General features: G+C 38.8%; 1 protein-coding gene across 4 annotated transcripts in view; it reads right to left on the bottom strand.

Moving 5' to 3' along the window:
• The window catches only part of LOC141362525 (arf-GAP with SH3 domain, ANK repeat and PH domain-containing protein 2-like), a 110,812-nt gene that overhangs the window by 21,070 nt on the left and 70,328 nt on the right, over nucleotides 1-19,414 (bottom strand). For 2 of the 4 annotated variants that reach the window (XM_073864739.1, XM_073864740.1), the window contains exons 5-15: nucleotides 19,004-19,053; nucleotides 16,398-16,478; nucleotides 13,059-13,188; nucleotides 12,864-12,949; nucleotides 12,530-12,605; nucleotides 11,121-11,207; nucleotides 7,249-7,352; nucleotides 6,885-6,954; nucleotides 4,104-4,191; nucleotides 1,542-1,590; nucleotides 1,249-1,415 (exon numbers count right to left, since the gene is read on the bottom strand). In XM_073864739.1, the coding sequence (XP_073720840.1) occupies nucleotides 1,249-1,415; nucleotides 1,542-1,590; nucleotides 4,104-4,191; nucleotides 6,885-6,954; nucleotides 7,249-7,352; nucleotides 11,121-11,207; nucleotides 12,530-12,605; nucleotides 12,864-12,949; nucleotides 13,059-13,188; nucleotides 16,398-16,478; nucleotides 19,004-19,053 (988 nt within the window). The remainder of the gene's footprint in view (nucleotides 1-1,248; nucleotides 1,416-1,541; nucleotides 1,591-4,103; nucleotides 4,192-6,884; nucleotides 6,955-7,248; nucleotides 7,353-11,120; nucleotides 11,208-12,529; nucleotides 12,606-12,863; nucleotides 12,950-13,058; nucleotides 13,189-16,397; nucleotides 16,479-19,003; nucleotides 19,054-19,414) is intronic. The other 2 variants (XM_073864741.1, XM_073864742.1) reach the window with 1 other exon arrangement.

Genomic DNA, 19,414 nt, shown 5'->3' with positions numbered 1-19,414 from the left:
TCCCGCCCAATTCAACCATGGCAATCTTAACGACACACCCCATTTCTATAGCATAAAATTACTAGCTAAAATGAAACTTGGCACAAAAATGAACAATTGAACATATATTAGCGTCATAACAACTACCTTAAAGGACCAAAACCATCTTTCGGAAAATTTTATTGGAAGTGTAAATAATTTTTTTATCATTTAGAGCCGGGTCCCGTTTGCATGGAGAGGACCGGGTTTATGGGTGTACTGCAGCCACCCACCAGGGGGCGATCAAAGAGTCAGCAGTTTCACTTTTCAAGATGTTTGAGCCATCTGAAAACCAATGAAAACGAAGCAGTGTTCACGTTCCTAATCAGTAACTAGAGTGGATGGTACTCATTTATTTATGAAACCAGATTTAGAAACACCTCCATACAATTTTTTTGAAAGAGATAACACAGCGAAAAAGTAACACAGCAACAAAGTCGCTTGAATGTGTACGAGGCATTACTGTATGTGCAGTGATTAGCAATTGTGGAGCGACGCAATCTCATTCATATCAATGGAAGCTTGGCGACTTCCAGCAACACGAGCGACAGTAACCATTGGTGACTGAAAGTGGGCATGTTGAGCTATGCGACAATGTTCAGAACAGTTTAACTTTATGCAAATGATGAGCAACTATCAATAAGAACGAAGCAGTGGAGTTTCCATCATCTGTCATTCATCATTTACTGATATGACAGTTACTCATTTGTTTATAGTGTTACTAGGACATACAGAATTAGGAACGACTCCTAAGTCATTTTACAAAAAAGTTGTAAAAGAAACTAAACTCAACCGAACTTAGTAAATAGACAAATACTTTTGTGTTTTTAAACCATAATTAGGATGACCACATGTGCCATTTTTCAAGGAAGCGTCCTGGCCAGGATTTTGATTGCGTCTTCCGGAAGTCATATTTGTTGACCGCATACGTCATCGAGGTTTATTATTTCAGGTTCTATTTCAGAAAAGCAACCATTACATTTCAAGGTACAAATGAAACTACAATTATATACGTTTTAAACAGAACCTCGATGACGTATGCGGTCAACAAATACGACTCCCGGAAGACGCACACGAAATCCTGGCCAACCCCCACTCATGATTTTATTACTTTTATTACTATTCATTCAAATTCAACCCTAGCCAACTTCCTTTACAACCAGCTTCCGCTTTGTTCTTCCTCTGAGCCAATTCCAAACAACCCTTCCTGTCAATTTCCAGGTCATTTACCGGGAGCTCCGCAGTCACAGCAGACGTCGTTGCCGGCCATCCGCTTGACCTCACCCAGGATGGCCTTGGTGAGCTCCTGGACGATGTTGTTCTCGCCGATGTGCTGGTCGCCTTTAAAAGCGTTATTGAGTGCCTCCTCTTTGCTGTTTTGCAACACTGAGATCCATCTGAGAGGAAACCCAGGGATTATGAGAGGAAATATAGAGCAGTAATGGCAAATAAAACAAGTTTAAGAGAGTAATAGTGAAGCTTTTGTGACAGTTTCCCATTAAAAAGATCAAATATGAACTCACATTTGACACTCCGGCTCATCTTCTGCCTGGAAATGATATGTTCTGTCATCTAATAAATAATAAATAAGAGAGTTGAATGAAGGAAAAAACTGATTATACCTATTGTCAAATGTTTTGTGATTTACTGTTTTCTATAAAATCATCCTACATAATGTAAAGAGCATTTTGTGAAAATATAACCTTGATATATTTAATACTGATTCATCTTATTTTAGGATTGACATCAATCAGTAAAAATCTAACTTTGATGCAAGACTTTAAATATACAATGTTGCCACGTCCAAACAAAAACGGTAATACTATTTTTTTTCGTACCTCTTTGTTAGCATAAAGCCAACAATTTAAATAAAAGCCTGTTAAGATACTCCCTAACAGTACTATAGCTATACAGAGGATCCTGTTGTTCTAAATGGGTTTTATAAAGCAGAGATAATTCCAGTAAGCAATAAGTTGTACTTGCTGAAGGGCAAACTTTCTCATAAGAGTAAAACTGTAAAGAACCACTGGGAATGAGGATAAACTGAGGAAATAAAAGACAGGACAGGCTGAAGATAACCTCCAAAACTCCCACTCATGACATAACACGTGAACTTGTTTTTCTCTCTGGCGTCAGTTTCCTGTGCCCAGATGAGGAAATACTGAAACATGGGAGAAATTCCCCAGCCCGTACTAGTGTTTCCTCACAGATAACACTAAACACTAGGTTAAATTGGTATTTCTAATAAACACGCAACAGCTCAGAAGACAGCATCAACAAAACCGCCTAAACCAGCTTAGCTGATTTAGGCAAGTCTGTGAACCAACACCAGGCCAAGGATTTGTAAACAGTGGTACAGAATCTGACCATCTGAAAACTATGATGTTGCCCTTTGCAAAAAAGTGCTTCCGGGTATAAAAATCCCACTGTTTTCCTTATAGGGGAAATTATTATTTAACTTATAAATGTTTAACTCTTTCCCCGCCCGCATTTTTTTTAAAGTTGCCAGCCAGTACCAGCATTTTTCATGATTTTCACAAAAGTTCAATGCCTTCCAGAAAATGTTCTTAAAATTATAAACATACAATACATCAAATGAAAGAACAGTTTCATCCTACCTTCATTACTTCTCTTTTTATCACCTCTTAAATATGGGTAGGTTTCTTCAAAAACACAAAATTTCAAGCAAAAAGCTGAGATTTATTGCATTATTGTGAAGGACTTTTGATAGAGATCAGATTCATGGCAATCCTCAAAACATACACGGACATAAAGCTGTTTGCCTAAGGGGTACTTTTGTTTTTTTTTAAGTTGCGGAAGAGCACTGTCTGGTGGATAATAGCAGTATTACGGATTGCTGGAAATACTCGTCATTGGCAGGGAAGCGTTTTCTCTTAATTGACAAGTTAACTCATCAATGGCGAGGAAAGAGTTAAAGACAGACTCACTGTATGCATATACATGGTTGTTAATGGCATTTGCTTCTGTTTCTGTTCTGTTCAGCATTCGGCATTAGTTCAACATAATTTAAATATATTATGTTTGACAGATCAATTCTTGGTAAAGAACTACACTACCCATGATCCTTCGGACTAGACATTCCGACCAATAAGAAAAGCAAGGCAAACAAAATTTTTGAATCAATTAAATTTAAAAGTTATTAAAATGAGCCTAATGTCTAACTTATTGAAATAAATCCTAATGCTATTTGTTGGAAAAATACAAATGTGTTAGAGAGAGAGTCAATTTCTTCTTTTCCCTGACTTTAAAGGGGACATTTCACAAGACTTTTTAAAGAGTACGTATGTGATGTTTTAAGACAAATACCATATAAATGTATTATAACATGTTAAAATTGACACTTTGTAGGTGTGAGCAAAGACGTGCCGTGCCGTTTTGGATGTCCTTTAACATGCAAATGAGCTGATTTCTGCACTAAATGGCAGTGCCGTGGTTGGATAGTGCAGATTAAGGAGCGGTAAATATCCCCTTCTGACATCACAGGGGGAGCCAAATTTCAATGACCCTTTTTTTTTGACATGCTTGCATAGAATGGTTTACCAAAACTAAGTTACTGGCTTGATCTTTTTCACATTTTCTAGGTTGATAGAAGCACTGGGGACCCAATTATAGCACTTTAAATGCAAATGAGCTACTGCCATCACCAACAGATAGTGAGCTCTTTTAATTAAAAATAGATTTGATTCCTGTGAATACAGTTTAAAACAATAGTATCTTTAGCAGCATTAGCGCTACAGTGTGCTAACAAACACATTTAGAAAAGCTTTTGGTAATATTAACCAGTCAATCAGTGACTGTGGACGGGGCATTATCAGTGTGATGTCACAACAGGATAATAACAACAGCATGTCTAATGAGACTGCTTTGATTTAATGGGGATTAAAAAAGAAGGAGTGGGTGGATTTTTTTCATTGTACGGTTGTTGTATTGCCAACAAACATTTATGTCTAAACCTTGTAAATATGGATTTTTCATAAAATGTGCCTTATAAAGAGGTTTTACAGAGCTCATGCATCAGATTTACAGATGTGTGTGTGAAGTAACAGCGATGGCTGTAACCGTACGAGAGATGAGGTCAAAACTCTTCTTCTCCTCTGGGTTGTGCTTCACCTGACAGGTAAGAAGATTGAGTTTGGCAGGAGGTCTGTTAGCCTGAGTCACAGAGAAACAGAGGAAAAGAGACAACATATCAGTTACCAAAAAACCATACTAAAAATAAGTCTTATATTTTAAGTTAAGTTTTAGAATTAGACTAAAGATTGATGTGCTGTTCATGAAGGTGCACAAAAGCATCTGTCGTATCCCTCCTGCCAGTTATTTTGATCTAAAGAGCACTGTGGCCAAAGCAAATGTCTCCATAAAAGACCAAAGAATGGCTGATGTTCTGAGAGGCTCGTATTGGGAATATTCAGAAGCATTCAGCCATTGAAACAGCACTAATGAGAAAAGAGGCTCGTTGGCTTGGAAACAAGACTTGTACCCGGTGTTAATGTGTGTTTTTTTTGTGTTCGGGTTGTTTGTATATCAACATCAAGATTAAGGGCCAGATTTACTAACAGCTTGAGCAAGTGCAAACCATCATTTGGCGTTAAATAATGACTGTCGGGATTTACTAAAGACGCGCAGTGGATAATTAGCGCTGAAAAGATGTGGTCTAGTTATTTTTGCAAATTACCTTATTGCATATGCATTTCTAGGAGTTTCCTTTTTGGACGCTAAATTTATGGGAGGAGAGTATTTAAATGATTCACGCGATTTACTAATGTTTACGCGTGTGATATTACTGGTATTTGCCGCATTATTTAACGTGGAAAAAAGCACGTTTTAAATCATTTCGCGCTTGAAATGGCTGAAATTGTTGCTAATGGCAGAGGCATCGCAGAGATCAGAGAGCGCGTGGAACTAATTAGAGGATTTTTTTAACATGTATCAGTTTATTTGGAATGCCAGAGGAACATATTATTCAAAAATGTTGTTTGCCAGGCCATGTTATTTTTATATTTGCCGGAGCAGTTAAAAGATGAGTCACTAGATGAAGTCAGGTGTACTTCTTTTAAACCTTCATTTTTTGTCCTCCGGTTATTTTTAGTGGCTTCGTTAGCTGGGATTTCACACCCCAAATTTTCTGCTGCGATGTCCGTGGTGCTGAACTGAAGCACATCAGGCATAAGCAGGTCACCTGCACCTCATCAGCTCTGCTTATTTGCGACCCTGAACTAATTTGTGCTGCTCTTAGTAGACTGCGTTGGTCATTATGGAAATCAGCCATTGCGCCTGTGTTATTTAATTCGCACCTTTTTAGTAAATAACCCGCAGATATTACCACTCCCATCAATTTTTTGGAATTGTGCTCGTATATTAATTTGCCCTGTTTAGTAAATCTAGCCCTAAAGATCTAAATGTCATAGGTGAAGTTAGGGTGGGGAAAGGGGGGCACTGCCCCCACAGACCAGAGCCAATTATAATTTTGTCTGATCTACCAATGAAATAGATATATTAAAAATCATATTTTATTTGTCTTATTTCAATAATTTAATGAGTAGACTGATTAACTTATGCTTTAAAACTATTTTAGCCTTTTAAAGACACTATGCAGTTATTTTACCTTAATATAACAGCTTCAAAGTTATTTCAGTGGTAAACAAAGTCATAGTAGGGCGAATCATCCTCCTGTTGAAGCTCGGGGAGGACGCCGCTAACAAAACCACCAATGCAAGCTTGAGAGAACCGCCCCTGACAAATCTCGGGTAAATCACGACTTGCTTTACGGCAACGACGTCACACACGTTAGGCTTGTTCAACTTTGTGTGGCGCTTCAAGAACCGAACGCCGAATTACGTCAAAGTACCGCGAGAATGATCCGAGACGGCACTTTAACGTCATCCGGCTGTAGGTTCTTGCAGCGCTGCATGAGGTCGATCAAGCCTATAACAACAACTGCACGTGCGAATTTGAGATCTCTTATTTGTTAACTTGTTAGCGGTCTATGTTATATGTTGTTGCGCTTGCTTGTAGTATGTCATGCGATTATCATGACAACAGTTGTCAATATCTCACATAATTATCAGGACATAAATAAGCCTAGAGGTTGTAAATAGTGTAAACATGCACAATTTGAAACTATTATGATAAATAGCAATAATCATGTATAGTGGCATTATAATGAACAACGTTATGAAATAATGCAACGTACACAATTAACTTTGTCATGGCATTTTGTAACGTTTACTTGTGATTTAGCTGCAATCATGTAAAAACTTTATAAGCTAGCAAACGCGGTACTTTATTATTATATGCACTCTACACTTTGAATAAACTTCTTATTATCCTATTACCATCATCTGTAGTTTAGTAGACTATGCAGTAGCCTAATATTTGTATGAAATTGTGAAACATTACCTGGTCATTATCTTCGAAGTACTAGAGTGGGAAATTACGACAGTTGCAAGTATTCTCCAGCGACTCTAGGGGTCGCTGTTTGACAAAAACGCCGTAAATGCATAGAGCGGCTTTAAAAACCATGAAGCTGCACTCTCTCGCTAATCTCAAAGTATTGCAGTGCCCTTGTTTGCTGGTAGGTGTCCCCCCAAACACAAACGTGAGACTTCACCTATGCTAAATGTACTAGAAAAAGCATGCTTTTAATGCTGTAAATGGTTTCCATTTCATTTATTTGATTTTAATCACCTCTCAGTCTTTGTAATTACAATGACCTAAATTGTCCAGCGATATAACAAAAACATTTGTAGAGCTATAATTATATAAACATGTTGTTGCTCAATTAATATGGTATACAGACTACAAACATAATAGTTATTTGAAAGTGAGGTCAGCAGTTTACATACCGTCCCATGTGAGATTGTCAAATAACCATTCTTCACTGTGCATTTTCTCTTCTGCCAAACTTTCCGTAGCCTGGGGACCGAACAGGAAATGACATCATCATCCATCAGCGAATCAATTCACCCATAGCAGACTCGAGTCAAATAGTCAATACATGATAAATTACATAGTACTGTTTGCTTTATTAAACATGAACTAAATAAATAAGCTATTTAAATGCACGTTCTGTTACTCTACATATTTAGTTTTCTGTAGCTCAACTGGTAGAGCATTTTGTTATCACACACATACAGATAAAATGTATTCTTAAAATGCACTGTCCGTCACTTTGAATAAAACCATGTGTCAAATTAATACCACAATTACCCATCACTCTTTTTGTAAAGATTCCCGCTGCGTTCTGTCCCGTGTTCTTTGTTTCCCTGGGGCTGGTGAAGACTGTAGGTGGCGCTCTGCCTAACCTGCGAGTCCTATGTAAACGAAAACAAAAATGTCTATACTCCGCAGGTAAAAGCAATAGCAAGAAAATGCAGACATCATCACCAGGCAGAAGAAATGGAAAGTCACTCCAGTGAGGAAATGGGAACAGTGGGGTTCAAGTGTCCCCAGAGAGCTGAGCTCATTTTGAAATGCACTGCTTTGGAGCACACGGCTCTGAGCCAGTAATGACAATGCTCCCATTTTAGTAATAATGTTGTTTTTTAGCTGAATGGAAGCCAGAATGGGTTGAACCCCGACAGTGTTCCCTGAAACTCCTGGCTTATATTTAATGCCACGGCACTCTTGGTTGAAGAACAGCCGACAGCGGCAGTCTTATTTAAACTGCATTTGAAACTTTAGCATTAGAACCAATCAATATCATTGGAAAATGACTTTTTTAGGCATAAAAGCAAATGTTTGTGTGTAAGCAGATGGCAGAAAGTGTGTACCAAGATGACACTTACTCTCCTAGACTTCGTTGCCAAAGGATGGTAAGCATTAAAGAAGAGAAAAAGCATGAAACCTATTGCACAATACTGGTACAGTTTACTGGTACAGTTTTTATTAAAACACTAAAGCTCTTGAATCTAGCTAGAATCATAATTTTTACAATCTAAAAAGAAAAATTATGCATTATAATTAAGCAGAAATGGATTAAATGACTACATTTAAAATAAAACACAGCCTTGAGTGCCTTTAAACTTAAAATAAAGGTTACTGCATTTTAATATTGCATCATTCTTCTAAAGTAAACAATGTAGTACAGTATAATCGGATGACAGGACGGTAAAATCTTTGAAAACAACTAAAAACGGTGTATTAGAGGCGGTTCACATTTCGCGTCTAAATACGTGCGGAAAATGCAACCGTCTGTTGGTTTTTGTCACATGACCTGCGGTGCGCTTGCGGCATTCTAGAAAGTTGAAATGTTTTTAACTTGAAACGGTGCAGACCCGCCTGGAAAAAACAAGCGCGCCGCTTCCATTATGAGCGTGCATACCGCGCGCCTATATTTGAAATAACAAACTTGAGCGTGCAAAAGAAATGCGAAATGTGAATCGCCCCTTATCCATGCCAGGCCAGTAGACAGCAATGTTACTTTGTAACCCTAGACAAAAATTAAGACAAAAAAATCTACGTATCGGGCAACTTTGTATAGATAATGCGGTAGGCTTGTGGCGGACTTTTGAAAAGGGAGTTGCGCCGACTACCAAAACACATTGTAGCCAATCAGCAGTAAGGGGCGTGTCTATTAAACGACATTGTTGCCTGGGTTGCGTATGTGTGGGGCGGGTCTATCAAAAGAAGGTCCAGATTCTATAGACCCTTTGCAAACACGTGACCTAGACCACGTGACGACGCCATGCTGGACGGCAAAATCACTGACGCACTAGGTTGATTAGTAATAGACGAGCGGGATTTTTGATTAGTTTTAAACAGTTTAAATATATATTACACTAAAATACATGGCTTCTTATATTAAGGAAGTTGTTGTGCCGTTATCGTTCGAGGTAGGGCATTTGGTAGGTCCTCACAAAAAGCGCTATTTAGAGAAGTTAGAGATAGCGGGACTGGATACCGACCCTTACCTTCTTCCTCCTTCAATTTTCACGGACCTCATTAAACGCCGAGGCTGCCCGACTTCAGCCCGCATGATTTGTACCACTATGTGGTATGTGGTAAACGGGATATCCCCATAAGTTACAGTGGTGCTGATCTTAAGGCTTTTAAAAGTCTGCAGAGCTGCCAACTTCTGAGTTCAGCTTGGAGTGAGATTTTTTTTGGGGGGTGGGGGTTTGTGGTAATAATTTTTTAATTAAGTCCTAACCATTTGCCAATTGATAATAGTGTGGATTTTAGCTATTTCTGAGTTAAATAGTTGGAAAAGACTGCGTTAAAATGGTTCACAATACAAATCGAATCATATTTTAGAAATTATATTGAAATAAAAGCTTTTACTGAGTTTAAATGCCTGAGATTAGAGTCTTTACTATTATTTTATACACTTCTATTATGCTTTCCTTCTGATAAAAGTGCCAAAAAAGTTCTTAAAATCTAATGAATAGGCTACTGGTCTCTGTATGTATAACTGCAGATAACAGCAGCTTTGATTCAGTTTATCCACTGAGAGAAGCGTAAAGTGATGATTTGTGATTGGCGATAGAGGGACTGTCACAATCAAATAAACCAAATGAGTAGTTTATATTAAACTAAAGCAACAGACAATGTGTATGTCAAGACCATATAATTATATTTCGTATATATTATTGTTTATAGATGTCAAATATCAATTGACTTTTTTCTCTTTTTTTAAAACCTGTCACCGCAAACATCACGCAGGCTTGTACTGCTTGCAAACATGCACACGCGAGTGATGGTTGATTAAAAATGCTGTTTTCTGAGGGTGTCTGCGTGCGTGGAATCCGGGCAGGTCTCTGCTTTTCATCCAGACCTTGACGCTTTGTGTGTTCGACTGGTGTGGAGCTGACTGATCGGCGTATGACATCAGAGTAACGCGAGAGCAAAGGTAAAGGCGGACCCTTTTGTAACATTTCGACTTGCTCTCGCGGTACTCTGGTGTCCTCGCTGCCGAACTTCCTGCGCAGCGCCACATAAAGTGAAATGCTCTTTGACTCTTTGCAGCAAAGTACCAGCAACATGAGAAGTGGTGGCACGCAAAAGACAGTGAAGGTACGCTAAAATATAAAAGTGTCAGTACTGCGAGCACTGGTTTAGCTACTTACATCGTGAAAATGGATGTGTGTCGTGAGAGCGTGAGAATGGGGTCAATTGCGTGGGTCTCACGGTGAATGCGAGAGAGTTGGCAGCTATGATTTATGGTGTCACTGCAGCATTAAACAATAACATTCATGTAAAATAATGTATTTATGCCACTTTTCTGTAATGGTAGGTGCATCATAGCAACACGAAATAACCATTTTATGACCCTAACGAACACAAACACGTACTTGTTCGGCTTGCCGTCCGTTTACAACATAGCACTTCCGCCGTCCATCATGGCGTCCATAATTCGCGCGAGTAGAGCGTGACGTCACGTGCAAGGGGTCTATTGGGGTAGGGGCGTGTTCGTTTAGGTGATTTCAAATGTCAACATTGGCTTTCAGAGATCATGGACCCTGCCTTTAATGTTAAAAACTTTGCAAGCACCCAGTCCTGACTTATGGTTGTCAAGTACTTGCGCATGCCTGTAGATCAGGGGTGGGGAACCCTGGTCCTGGAGGGCCACTGTCCTACAGAGTTTAGTTCCAACCCTAATTAAACACACCTGAAAAATCTAATTAAAGTCTTCAGGATTACTTGGAAATTAAATTCAGGTGTGTTTGTTTAGGGTTGGAACTAAACTGTGCAGGACAGTGGCCCTCCAGGACCCAGGGTTCCCCACTCCTGCTGTAGATTGAACACATAATACGCATGCGCATGACATCACCATTTTTAAACATTTGCATTTGTCATTTACACTGAAATGGTAACGCTGTTGTTTTCAAAATCTTGCACTTTCAAAAGTTTGCATTTTTAGGACCTGAAAGCACAGCTGTCGTGTAAATAAACAGCCAAAACGCATAAAATTTGACGTGTAAACTACCCTCTTAAAAAATCGCTACCAAGTTTACAATGCCTTGAAATTATAAATCATTCTAATTTAGATTTAATCCTGCATTGTAAATTTAGTATAATAAACCACTAAATGATGCATTGTTTTGTGGATTGTGTTGTATTGGGTTCGAGAAAGGACCAACCTCCTTCTGCTCCACCTGCAGAGCTGTCTTCAGAACGTCCCGTAACTGGGTTAACTGTTTGCGCTCTTCATCCTGCACCTGTTTGATCTGAGTAAGATGATGCAGACAGTAGAAATAAATATTGTCACCCATCATTGCTATAATATACACATTTATTTTGCAAATTGTTAACACAATTTATAATATCTAACAACTTTATTTTTAGAAAAAAAACAAGCATTTTCTATAGCTTTAAAACAATATGCATTGTAAAAAAGCACTACAAAAAATAAATTTGAATTAACCTGAAAAAAATATGCTTTTGTAGAGATAGAAACAGAATCTAAGGGGCATTTGTGTGAACCTATGTAGTAGAGGTCTTCTTGGGTCCAAAGAAATGTACCCGACCCGACCCACTTTTTACCCAAACCTGACGTGCATAAATATTTTTTTTAATAGAAAACTCGACCCGAGACAAATCCGAGAAGATTAGACCCCGAGTCCGACCCGAGCCAGTGACAATTTTTTTAACTCAACTGGACCCGAATGTAAATGGCACCGGCGTGTATGCAGTCTGCAGTTCCGCACCCACTAGTCAGAGAGAAAAAATCCAAATGGCCTCGCAACCAATTTGGCCTGCTGCTCCATTTGTTTTTCTTGTTATCTGATGACAACACCACGCTTACTGTGGGTTCACACCAGATGTGAGTTCAACGATTTGTGCTAGTAGATTACATACAAAGTCAATGCAAAGACGCGATCAGACGTGTCCTCGCGTGGGCCGATGCGCAATATGGGCGGCGCGTTTGCCGCGAAAACACGCGCTATTCGCCTCAAACGCGTCTTCGCCCAAGTTGAAAATATTCAACGAACGAAAAATTCACATGACACAAAATTAAATCCCGCGAGTAATCTAGAGCGAGTAACGCAATGCCCCGCATTTGGAGTGTACAAAGCGTTAAAGTGTGTATTCAAAATTGATTGACATGTCTGGCCAAATGAAAACTAAACTACTGCCAGCCACACAATCTCACAAGCACTCTTAGCAAACAGAGGAGTGTTTGAAAATGACTCGATGCACACACACAAGATAGTTTGTGTCTTTTTGGGTTAATTCGGCAAAATTGTATACCCGACTCGTGTCTGAGGCACATGTGAAACTTTTAGACCCGAACCTGCTCAGGTCTCTGGTCGGACCTCAGGTTTTCAGATCTAAGTGTACCCGTGAAGATCTCTACTGTGTAGGGTAACTGTGAGCAGCCCATTCATAAAGATTCATCTTCATTTAATACTAGTCACTTACAAAAAAGTTTTTTTTACTTTTAGTAAAATTTTGTTTTTTGCTTTTAAGGTATTAAATACTTAATTAGTATGGCTTTTCATAATGCTTGATACAAACTTTCTAATATTAGAGCTTAGATGAGTCTTACCGAATGCAAGTCTGTAGCGAGTTTTTCTATTGAGGGTTTTAGGTTGTCCACTGCTTTTAGACCATCCTGAAAGAAACTACATCAAAAGACATTACGTCAGATATAATCCTATAAAAACATATCACATTTATTCACCTTTACATAATGGCTTTGTCTCAAAACTTAGTGGGCTGCCAACCAATAAGTACTTTTGAGCAACAAGGGTCGGTGCACATTTGGAGAATTCCTTCAAACATATAAAATGTGCCTATGATGCTCTTATAAACCGTCTAGGTTGTCAGCTCAATACATTGTGACAGACCTATTATTTTATGACGGATATGACCAGACTCACTTGCACTGTGCATGAAAGTATTTGATGAGATTCTGCAGCAGGTCGACCCCCTTCTTGATCTTTATTTCGTTGACTTTGAGAAGGTACTGTAAGAAAACAATAGGAGACACTGAATTACACACGGTGCACAGGAAGCTCCTGTGGAATTAAAGCAACATAACAGGAATCTCCATCAAAGAGAGATCCTCCTCTGACCTCACACATCTGAAGCTGGAAAAACCGCCGCTCTTTCTCCATCTCCTCGGCTATCTCGGCTCCGCTGATCTCCGTCCGGATCATTCCATGCTGTCGGGCGTGCTCTTTCTTCTCCTTCTCTATTTTAGAACTGCATGAAACACACACAGACAACCTTAAAATTGAGGCGCAAACACACAAACGGGAAACACAAACTCTTCCATTCATGCAACAGGGCATTCTTTTCCATATGCTCCAGCGGCATATTGTACCCCACATTACGGAAGCAGCACTTCCTCTGTGGGGAAGGAGAGATCGAAAGCGTCAGCCCTGTTCTTCAAAGAACGTGGACTTCAGAGAAAGCCTCATGCATTTAGCTCAGGCCTTCCAGATAGGACTTTTAACCCCAGCAGGCCATGAAGCAGGCTAACAGTCTGTTTCTGGAACTTCGGCTTTCATGATCTGACACCTTGCAGGAGATTTGTTACCAGGAGATGGCTAAAAACTAGATGCCATTCCGAAACAAAAGATTTTTAGAGATATAGAAAGGTAAAGGCAAATGACAGACTGTGGTAAAAAGCATCGAGCGCATAATTAAGTGCTGTGTTAGCATGGGGAGCTGCCGTGAAGCTTCATTTTGAGTTTTGCGCAAAATCTAAAACAAATTTTAAAAAAAATTAAGTTTAAGTCTCAAAACGGCTTAGTTGTTTTCAAATAATCAGTTAAATAATTTTTAAATATATTGTATTCTTACAAGAAAAAATTCATCTCAAACGCATTGATAAGTCAGATTACCGCCACAATATGTAAAATTTTCACCACTAGAGGTCGCTATTTCACAGTAACAATTACAAAGGGAAACCTAATGACATTATGAAGAAGAGTAGAACGATTGGAGATGTTGGGTGCATCCATAGACTGTAAAAAAAGATGTCCGTGACATCACCCATAGGTTTCAGAAGATTGTATTTGAAGCCTATACATGGATTTCTCTGCGACGTCATCACTGCTTGCGCACGCAACCGAAAGGCAGAAAGAAGAGACATGCCTTGTTTTGTAGGCTAGTTGCGCTGTCAGTAAGTCAAAATGCCAAGGAGTTGTTGCGTGGTTAATAGTACCAACAGAGCCAGTGCTCGGTGCTGATTTTTAACATACCAGTAGATGCGGCTATTACGTTACTAGCCTAACATGATCATCATTGCGCATCACTCGCGGATATCCGAAGATGGGTAAACAGTGGATGAAGCTGAGGTGGCTGGTTGCTGAAACCACGCCTCCCTAACTCGACTGTAGTGACAGCAGTGGCTGTTCAACCGTCAATAAAGTGGCCACGCCCTTAATTATGCCAAACTTTAAGGCTTAATATAATTTAAACGGATAAGTTACAGAAAAATTCACACCCCTCACAGTTGTCATGAAGGACAAAATTAGGTATACAGACCAGAAACCATGTTTGTACCAGGCTGTAACATATTTTTTCTGCTCTAAAGATGGGCATGGGGCTCTATGGGAATTGCAGTTTAAATCACTTTGGGTGCATCCCAATTCAGGGTCTGGATACTTTTTAAGGCCGCGGACTTTGAAGGCAAGACTCGGTAGCCTCTAAAGTCCATGAAACAAACTGAAATGAGACTGTCTAGCTTACAGGGGTAGTTGTGTCAGACTTTTAAAAAAATGGAGCCTGATTTTTTTTATTTTATTTAAAAAAAATATGACACACTGATGCAGATTAAACTACCCAACAGTATGTAAAATTTACCAACCTTATAAATAAACAAAAGTAAAACGCAACACGCACAATATTGCAGAAATAATATTAATTCACATCACTAAAACAATTTATAATAATAAAACAGTGACAAGGACCTTTCATTTGCAACATATACACTTTTATTTAACTACAGTTCCGATTGTTTATTTCAAAATACCCAGCTGTCACAAGCGCATTGAATCTTGGGATAACCAAGGCTGTGAAGCATCACGGCCCGGGATGTCATTGGCCTTCAAATACAGCATTGGAAGTCCGCAGCCAGTGAATTGGGATGCACCCGTTGTTTTCACCATGCGGGGACATATGGAAAAAACACTAATCAGTCCCTCCAGAAAAACGCGATTGTGCGATCGCGCGATATACTGCATAATCAGCCAAAGTCCGCATATTTATGCGGGCTGCATTTTTTCCAAATACGACGCACTGTCGCCGCATTAATTACATATTTTCACGCACAAAATATGCGAGGCTTGCATGATTTCATAATCTCCGCATTTTGGTAGCAAAAAGTCACATATATATTAGCAGAAAATTGAAAAATGTTGCATTTACTTCCCAAAAGCGCAGCCGTGTCCTCTATTGCCATGGGAACGTTATGAAGTGACGTGATTATGTGACGTGAACATCATTGCAGCTTTTGCAAGTTTCCGCAGTTTTTGCAAATTCCCGCAATTCCATCGCATAAACTGCATAAATATCCCGCATATTCCATCGCATTTTTTAAGAAAACGTGCCGCAAAATCGAGGATTTTTGCCCGCAACAATCACAAAAAAACTCAGCGTTTTTCTGGAAGGACTGACTAATGGTGTTAACAGATGAGGTAATTAATTGATGTTATTACTGTAAGTTTAATCACATCATATTTTGTCATCGTAATAAATTAGCCATTATTGGAAAAACGGAGGATAGCCCAGATTTTAAGTTCCTAAAAGGGAATTACAAGGGAGACAAGGGACAAGCCATTATTTAAAACAGGAATTTCTCTGGATTTACAAATCCTTGGGAACCTTTGGGATAATGCAAGTACACAACTCCATGAAATACATCATAATGTGCAAGTGGCTTTTGGATAATTTATAAAATGTTACATATTGTGGCTTTAATTTAACTGAATCGATTTATTTTAATAGTTTGTTTCAATTAATTATTGTCTTATTGAAGAAAAACAAAAATGCAAAAATGCAAAAATGCTTATAGTTATGAATCTGTACAAAACTGAAGAAATAGTCTAAGCAGACTCCTCCATGCCAGGACATCACCTCCACAGGTGACTTGAAAGAACAGTCCACCATTTTCTGTGACAAAATTAAATATCAAACCAATTAACTGCAAACAAAATGGTGGAGCGTTGCTTTCATCGGTGGAAAAACAAACCACACAAACAGGCAAATATGAATCGCGATTGGATGCTCTACACCTACTCCCCTAAATCATTCTATCGCCTTACTTTATCACATAACACAACAAAGTTTAAAGCATTTTCATCAGCATGATTTAAAGGCTACACAAATAAAGGCTGCCGCACAAACTGAGCTTTGCGTAAAAGCCAAAGCCTTGCGCAGACACAGAGATCAAAGTAAACTCAGACTGTATCGGTGGTGACGACGAAAACCAGTTTAACGGAGTCAGGGCCAGTGCCGCATTAGAGGAGGGTTTCGCTTCTTTCTGCCTGGAAACATGAAGGCATTTGTCACAAACTAATATGAGAGATTAAATCTGGTATTGGTGAAGTGAAGCATGTATTTGACTGCCAATGATGAAAAGCAACAATGACTACGTTTACATGCAGACTCATAATGCGATTATAATGAGATTCTAGAAATATTGCAATTACACTTCATCTCATGTAAACACAATACTTCAATCAAAATAATGTGTTTAAGCTCATAATCGCAGCAAGTATAATTCTATTAAAATGTGTGGCAGATACCGATTTTAATCGCAATAAATTGCCATGTAAAAACTGTAATCGCATCTGTACCGCACTTTTGTCACGTACATTAGAAACTGTTTATACATTGTAGTAAAATCCTCTTTGGTCAATCAGATCACGAGTGGACAAGAGAGACACATTCACGTTTACACCTGGATTCTCTTGTACACTTTCAACAAGTTCTGTCCTGATTACTGAGGGAGAGTCTATGGGCGAGTCCCCCTCTGCTTTCATTTAAACGCTAGCGGGAGAAATTACAGGTTTTAATTGGAGCGCACTAATATTATGTAAAATAAGCTTAATAAAATAAGCTCACGCAACTTTCACACGTTCGCAAAATGAAACAAAAACAAAAGAAGTGGAGAGCTGCTGCTTTAGTTTTATAGTTTTATCAATGAAGGCCTAAAGATCGCACTGTACACTGTGTTTGCGCAAGAAGTGAAGACCGATGTAAAAACATTCTGCTCGGTACATTACATTAGGGGCTGTTTCCACTTGGTATTAAGATGTGTTTTCGTCGATCGGATCACAAGTGGACGAGAGAGACACATCACGTTTACACCTGGTATTTAAATCCGTCTCTTTTGTCCACTTACGACCGCTTCTGTCCTGAAAACTGTGAGGGGGTGGTCTGTCGAGACGGTGGGCGAGTCCCTCTCCTGTAATTTAAACGCGAGCGGGAGTATTGACGAGTTTATATGGACGCAAACTAATATTATGTCAGACTCCACTGCTTTTGTTGTAAGTAAACATGCTGCACAGTGTTTTGTACATGTATATGTTAGAGCTTTCTCTGAATTTTTAGCGCAATTGATGAAATAGGATCGCGCAACTTTCACACGCTTGCAAAATGAAACTGCGGAGATCAGCCGCTTTAGTTTTATCAATGAAAGGCTAAAATAGCGTGTGTTCACGCCAGAAGTCAGAAAAGACGTAAAACATTGTTTTCAGTACCTCAGATTAGATAAATGGGCGGAATGAAGGCAGTCCGTGTGGCTGTTCGAACACATTCAACCACATGTGCGTTTACACTACAAAAGCAATCTGATCGAAAGGGTTTTTCAACTACCTTTGAATGTTGTTGAAAGTGGTCGAAAGTGGAAGCATTCAAAACGTTTTGAACACCGTTTACACCTGGCATTAACGTCGTCCACTTGTGATCCGATCAACGAAAACGCATGTTAATGCCAAGTGTAAACAGCCTGTTTGATCAATAGGCAGAAACTAGTAGGCGGTCTTATGTGGCTGCTCGAACACATTCGACCACATGACCTACAATACACAAAAAAAACACACAATCTGGCCGAATGTGCTTTCAACTACCTATGAATGTGGTCGAAAGTGGATGAGTTTAAAAAGTTTTACAGCCTGTGTACACCTGTATTTAGCGTCGTTCACTTGTGACACATTTGTCAAATTTCTGTCTTCATCACAGCACCAAATAACAAAATGTGTCTCTGCTTGTAATTTAACGTAAATAAATTAAAACAGTTAACAATAACACTCCCATATGTGAGTGCTGTGCATTTATGGCTTATGTGAATTATAACCACAATTATTAGCGAATGATCAAAAAACAGTAGTAAATATCTTACTGCGATTAAGTCCTTAGTCTGGTTATTGGAAATAATCACATTATTGGGCTACATGTAAACGAAGTCATTGATATTTCTAAAGACAAGACCATATAAGGCTCCTGGCTTTAAAGGTAAATCAACTACCCTCTTAAAAATAAAGGTGCTTCATGATGACATGGAAGAACCATTTTTGGCTGAATGGTCCATAAAGAACATTTAACATCCGCAAAACCTTTCTGTTTCAAAGCACCTTTCTGGTTCTTTGTAATGAATAAAGGTTCTTCGGATTATAAAAATCTTTGACTGAACGGTTCTTATGGCATTGTTTTGCACCTTTATTTTTAAGAGTATAGTCAACTGATGTGTTATAAAAAATATATTACCCTTTCAGAATAAAATGTCCCTTGCAGCTTGGAAAATATATAGAAAGTGCTATATAAATGTCATACGTTGTTACATGCAAACATTCAGTGTGATAGGATAGAAAAGGCATATAGGATGTGAAGTGGCAAGATTGAAAGGTCATTGTCCAGCGTGTTGGGCAGCAAGTGACAATCTGATCACTTCTTTCATACACACACACACACACACACACACATTCAATCTCTAAAATTAGGAAATATATCTAAGCAAACATGCATGAAAGTAATGGATTAATGGTGGAGATTTTTTAAAATGTCTTACACTTTAGTCTCATAGTCTTTCCAGGCTTTATCAAAGGGCTTCTTCAGATCCTGCAGGAGACAGAAAGGAAATTTATTAAACATATGACACAACTTTCATATTTAAAGCGTCACCCATATTAAAATGAAAAACTGGGCAGAGCAACAGGCTTTAGCATCAGCATAAGGTCTTATACACATTAGGTACGTTTACATGCAACCAAATAATCTGTTTGTGATGGCTCAATCGTATTGAAAAGCCTTCATGTAAACACCTTAATCTATACGATTGAGGACAATAGGATGCAAATTTGGATCGTATTGAAGGGGGTGGTGTATCTGTGATCCAATCAGCAGGAGAAAAGTACGCATGTAAACGGGTGAATCGTAGTATTTTCTCAATCGGATGCAAAAATACCTTGTGCACATGCAC

This window comes from Misgurnus anguillicaudatus, unplaced genomic scaffold, assembly GCF_027580225.2.
Source record: "Misgurnus anguillicaudatus unplaced genomic scaffold, ASM2758022v2 HiC_scaffold_28, whole genome shotgun sequence".
Taxonomy (NCBI): Eukaryota; Metazoa; Chordata; class Actinopteri; order Cypriniformes; family Cobitidae; genus Misgurnus; species Misgurnus anguillicaudatus.
Note: the sequence above shows the minus strand (reverse complement) of the source record. Positions and strands in the feature narration are given on the sequence as shown.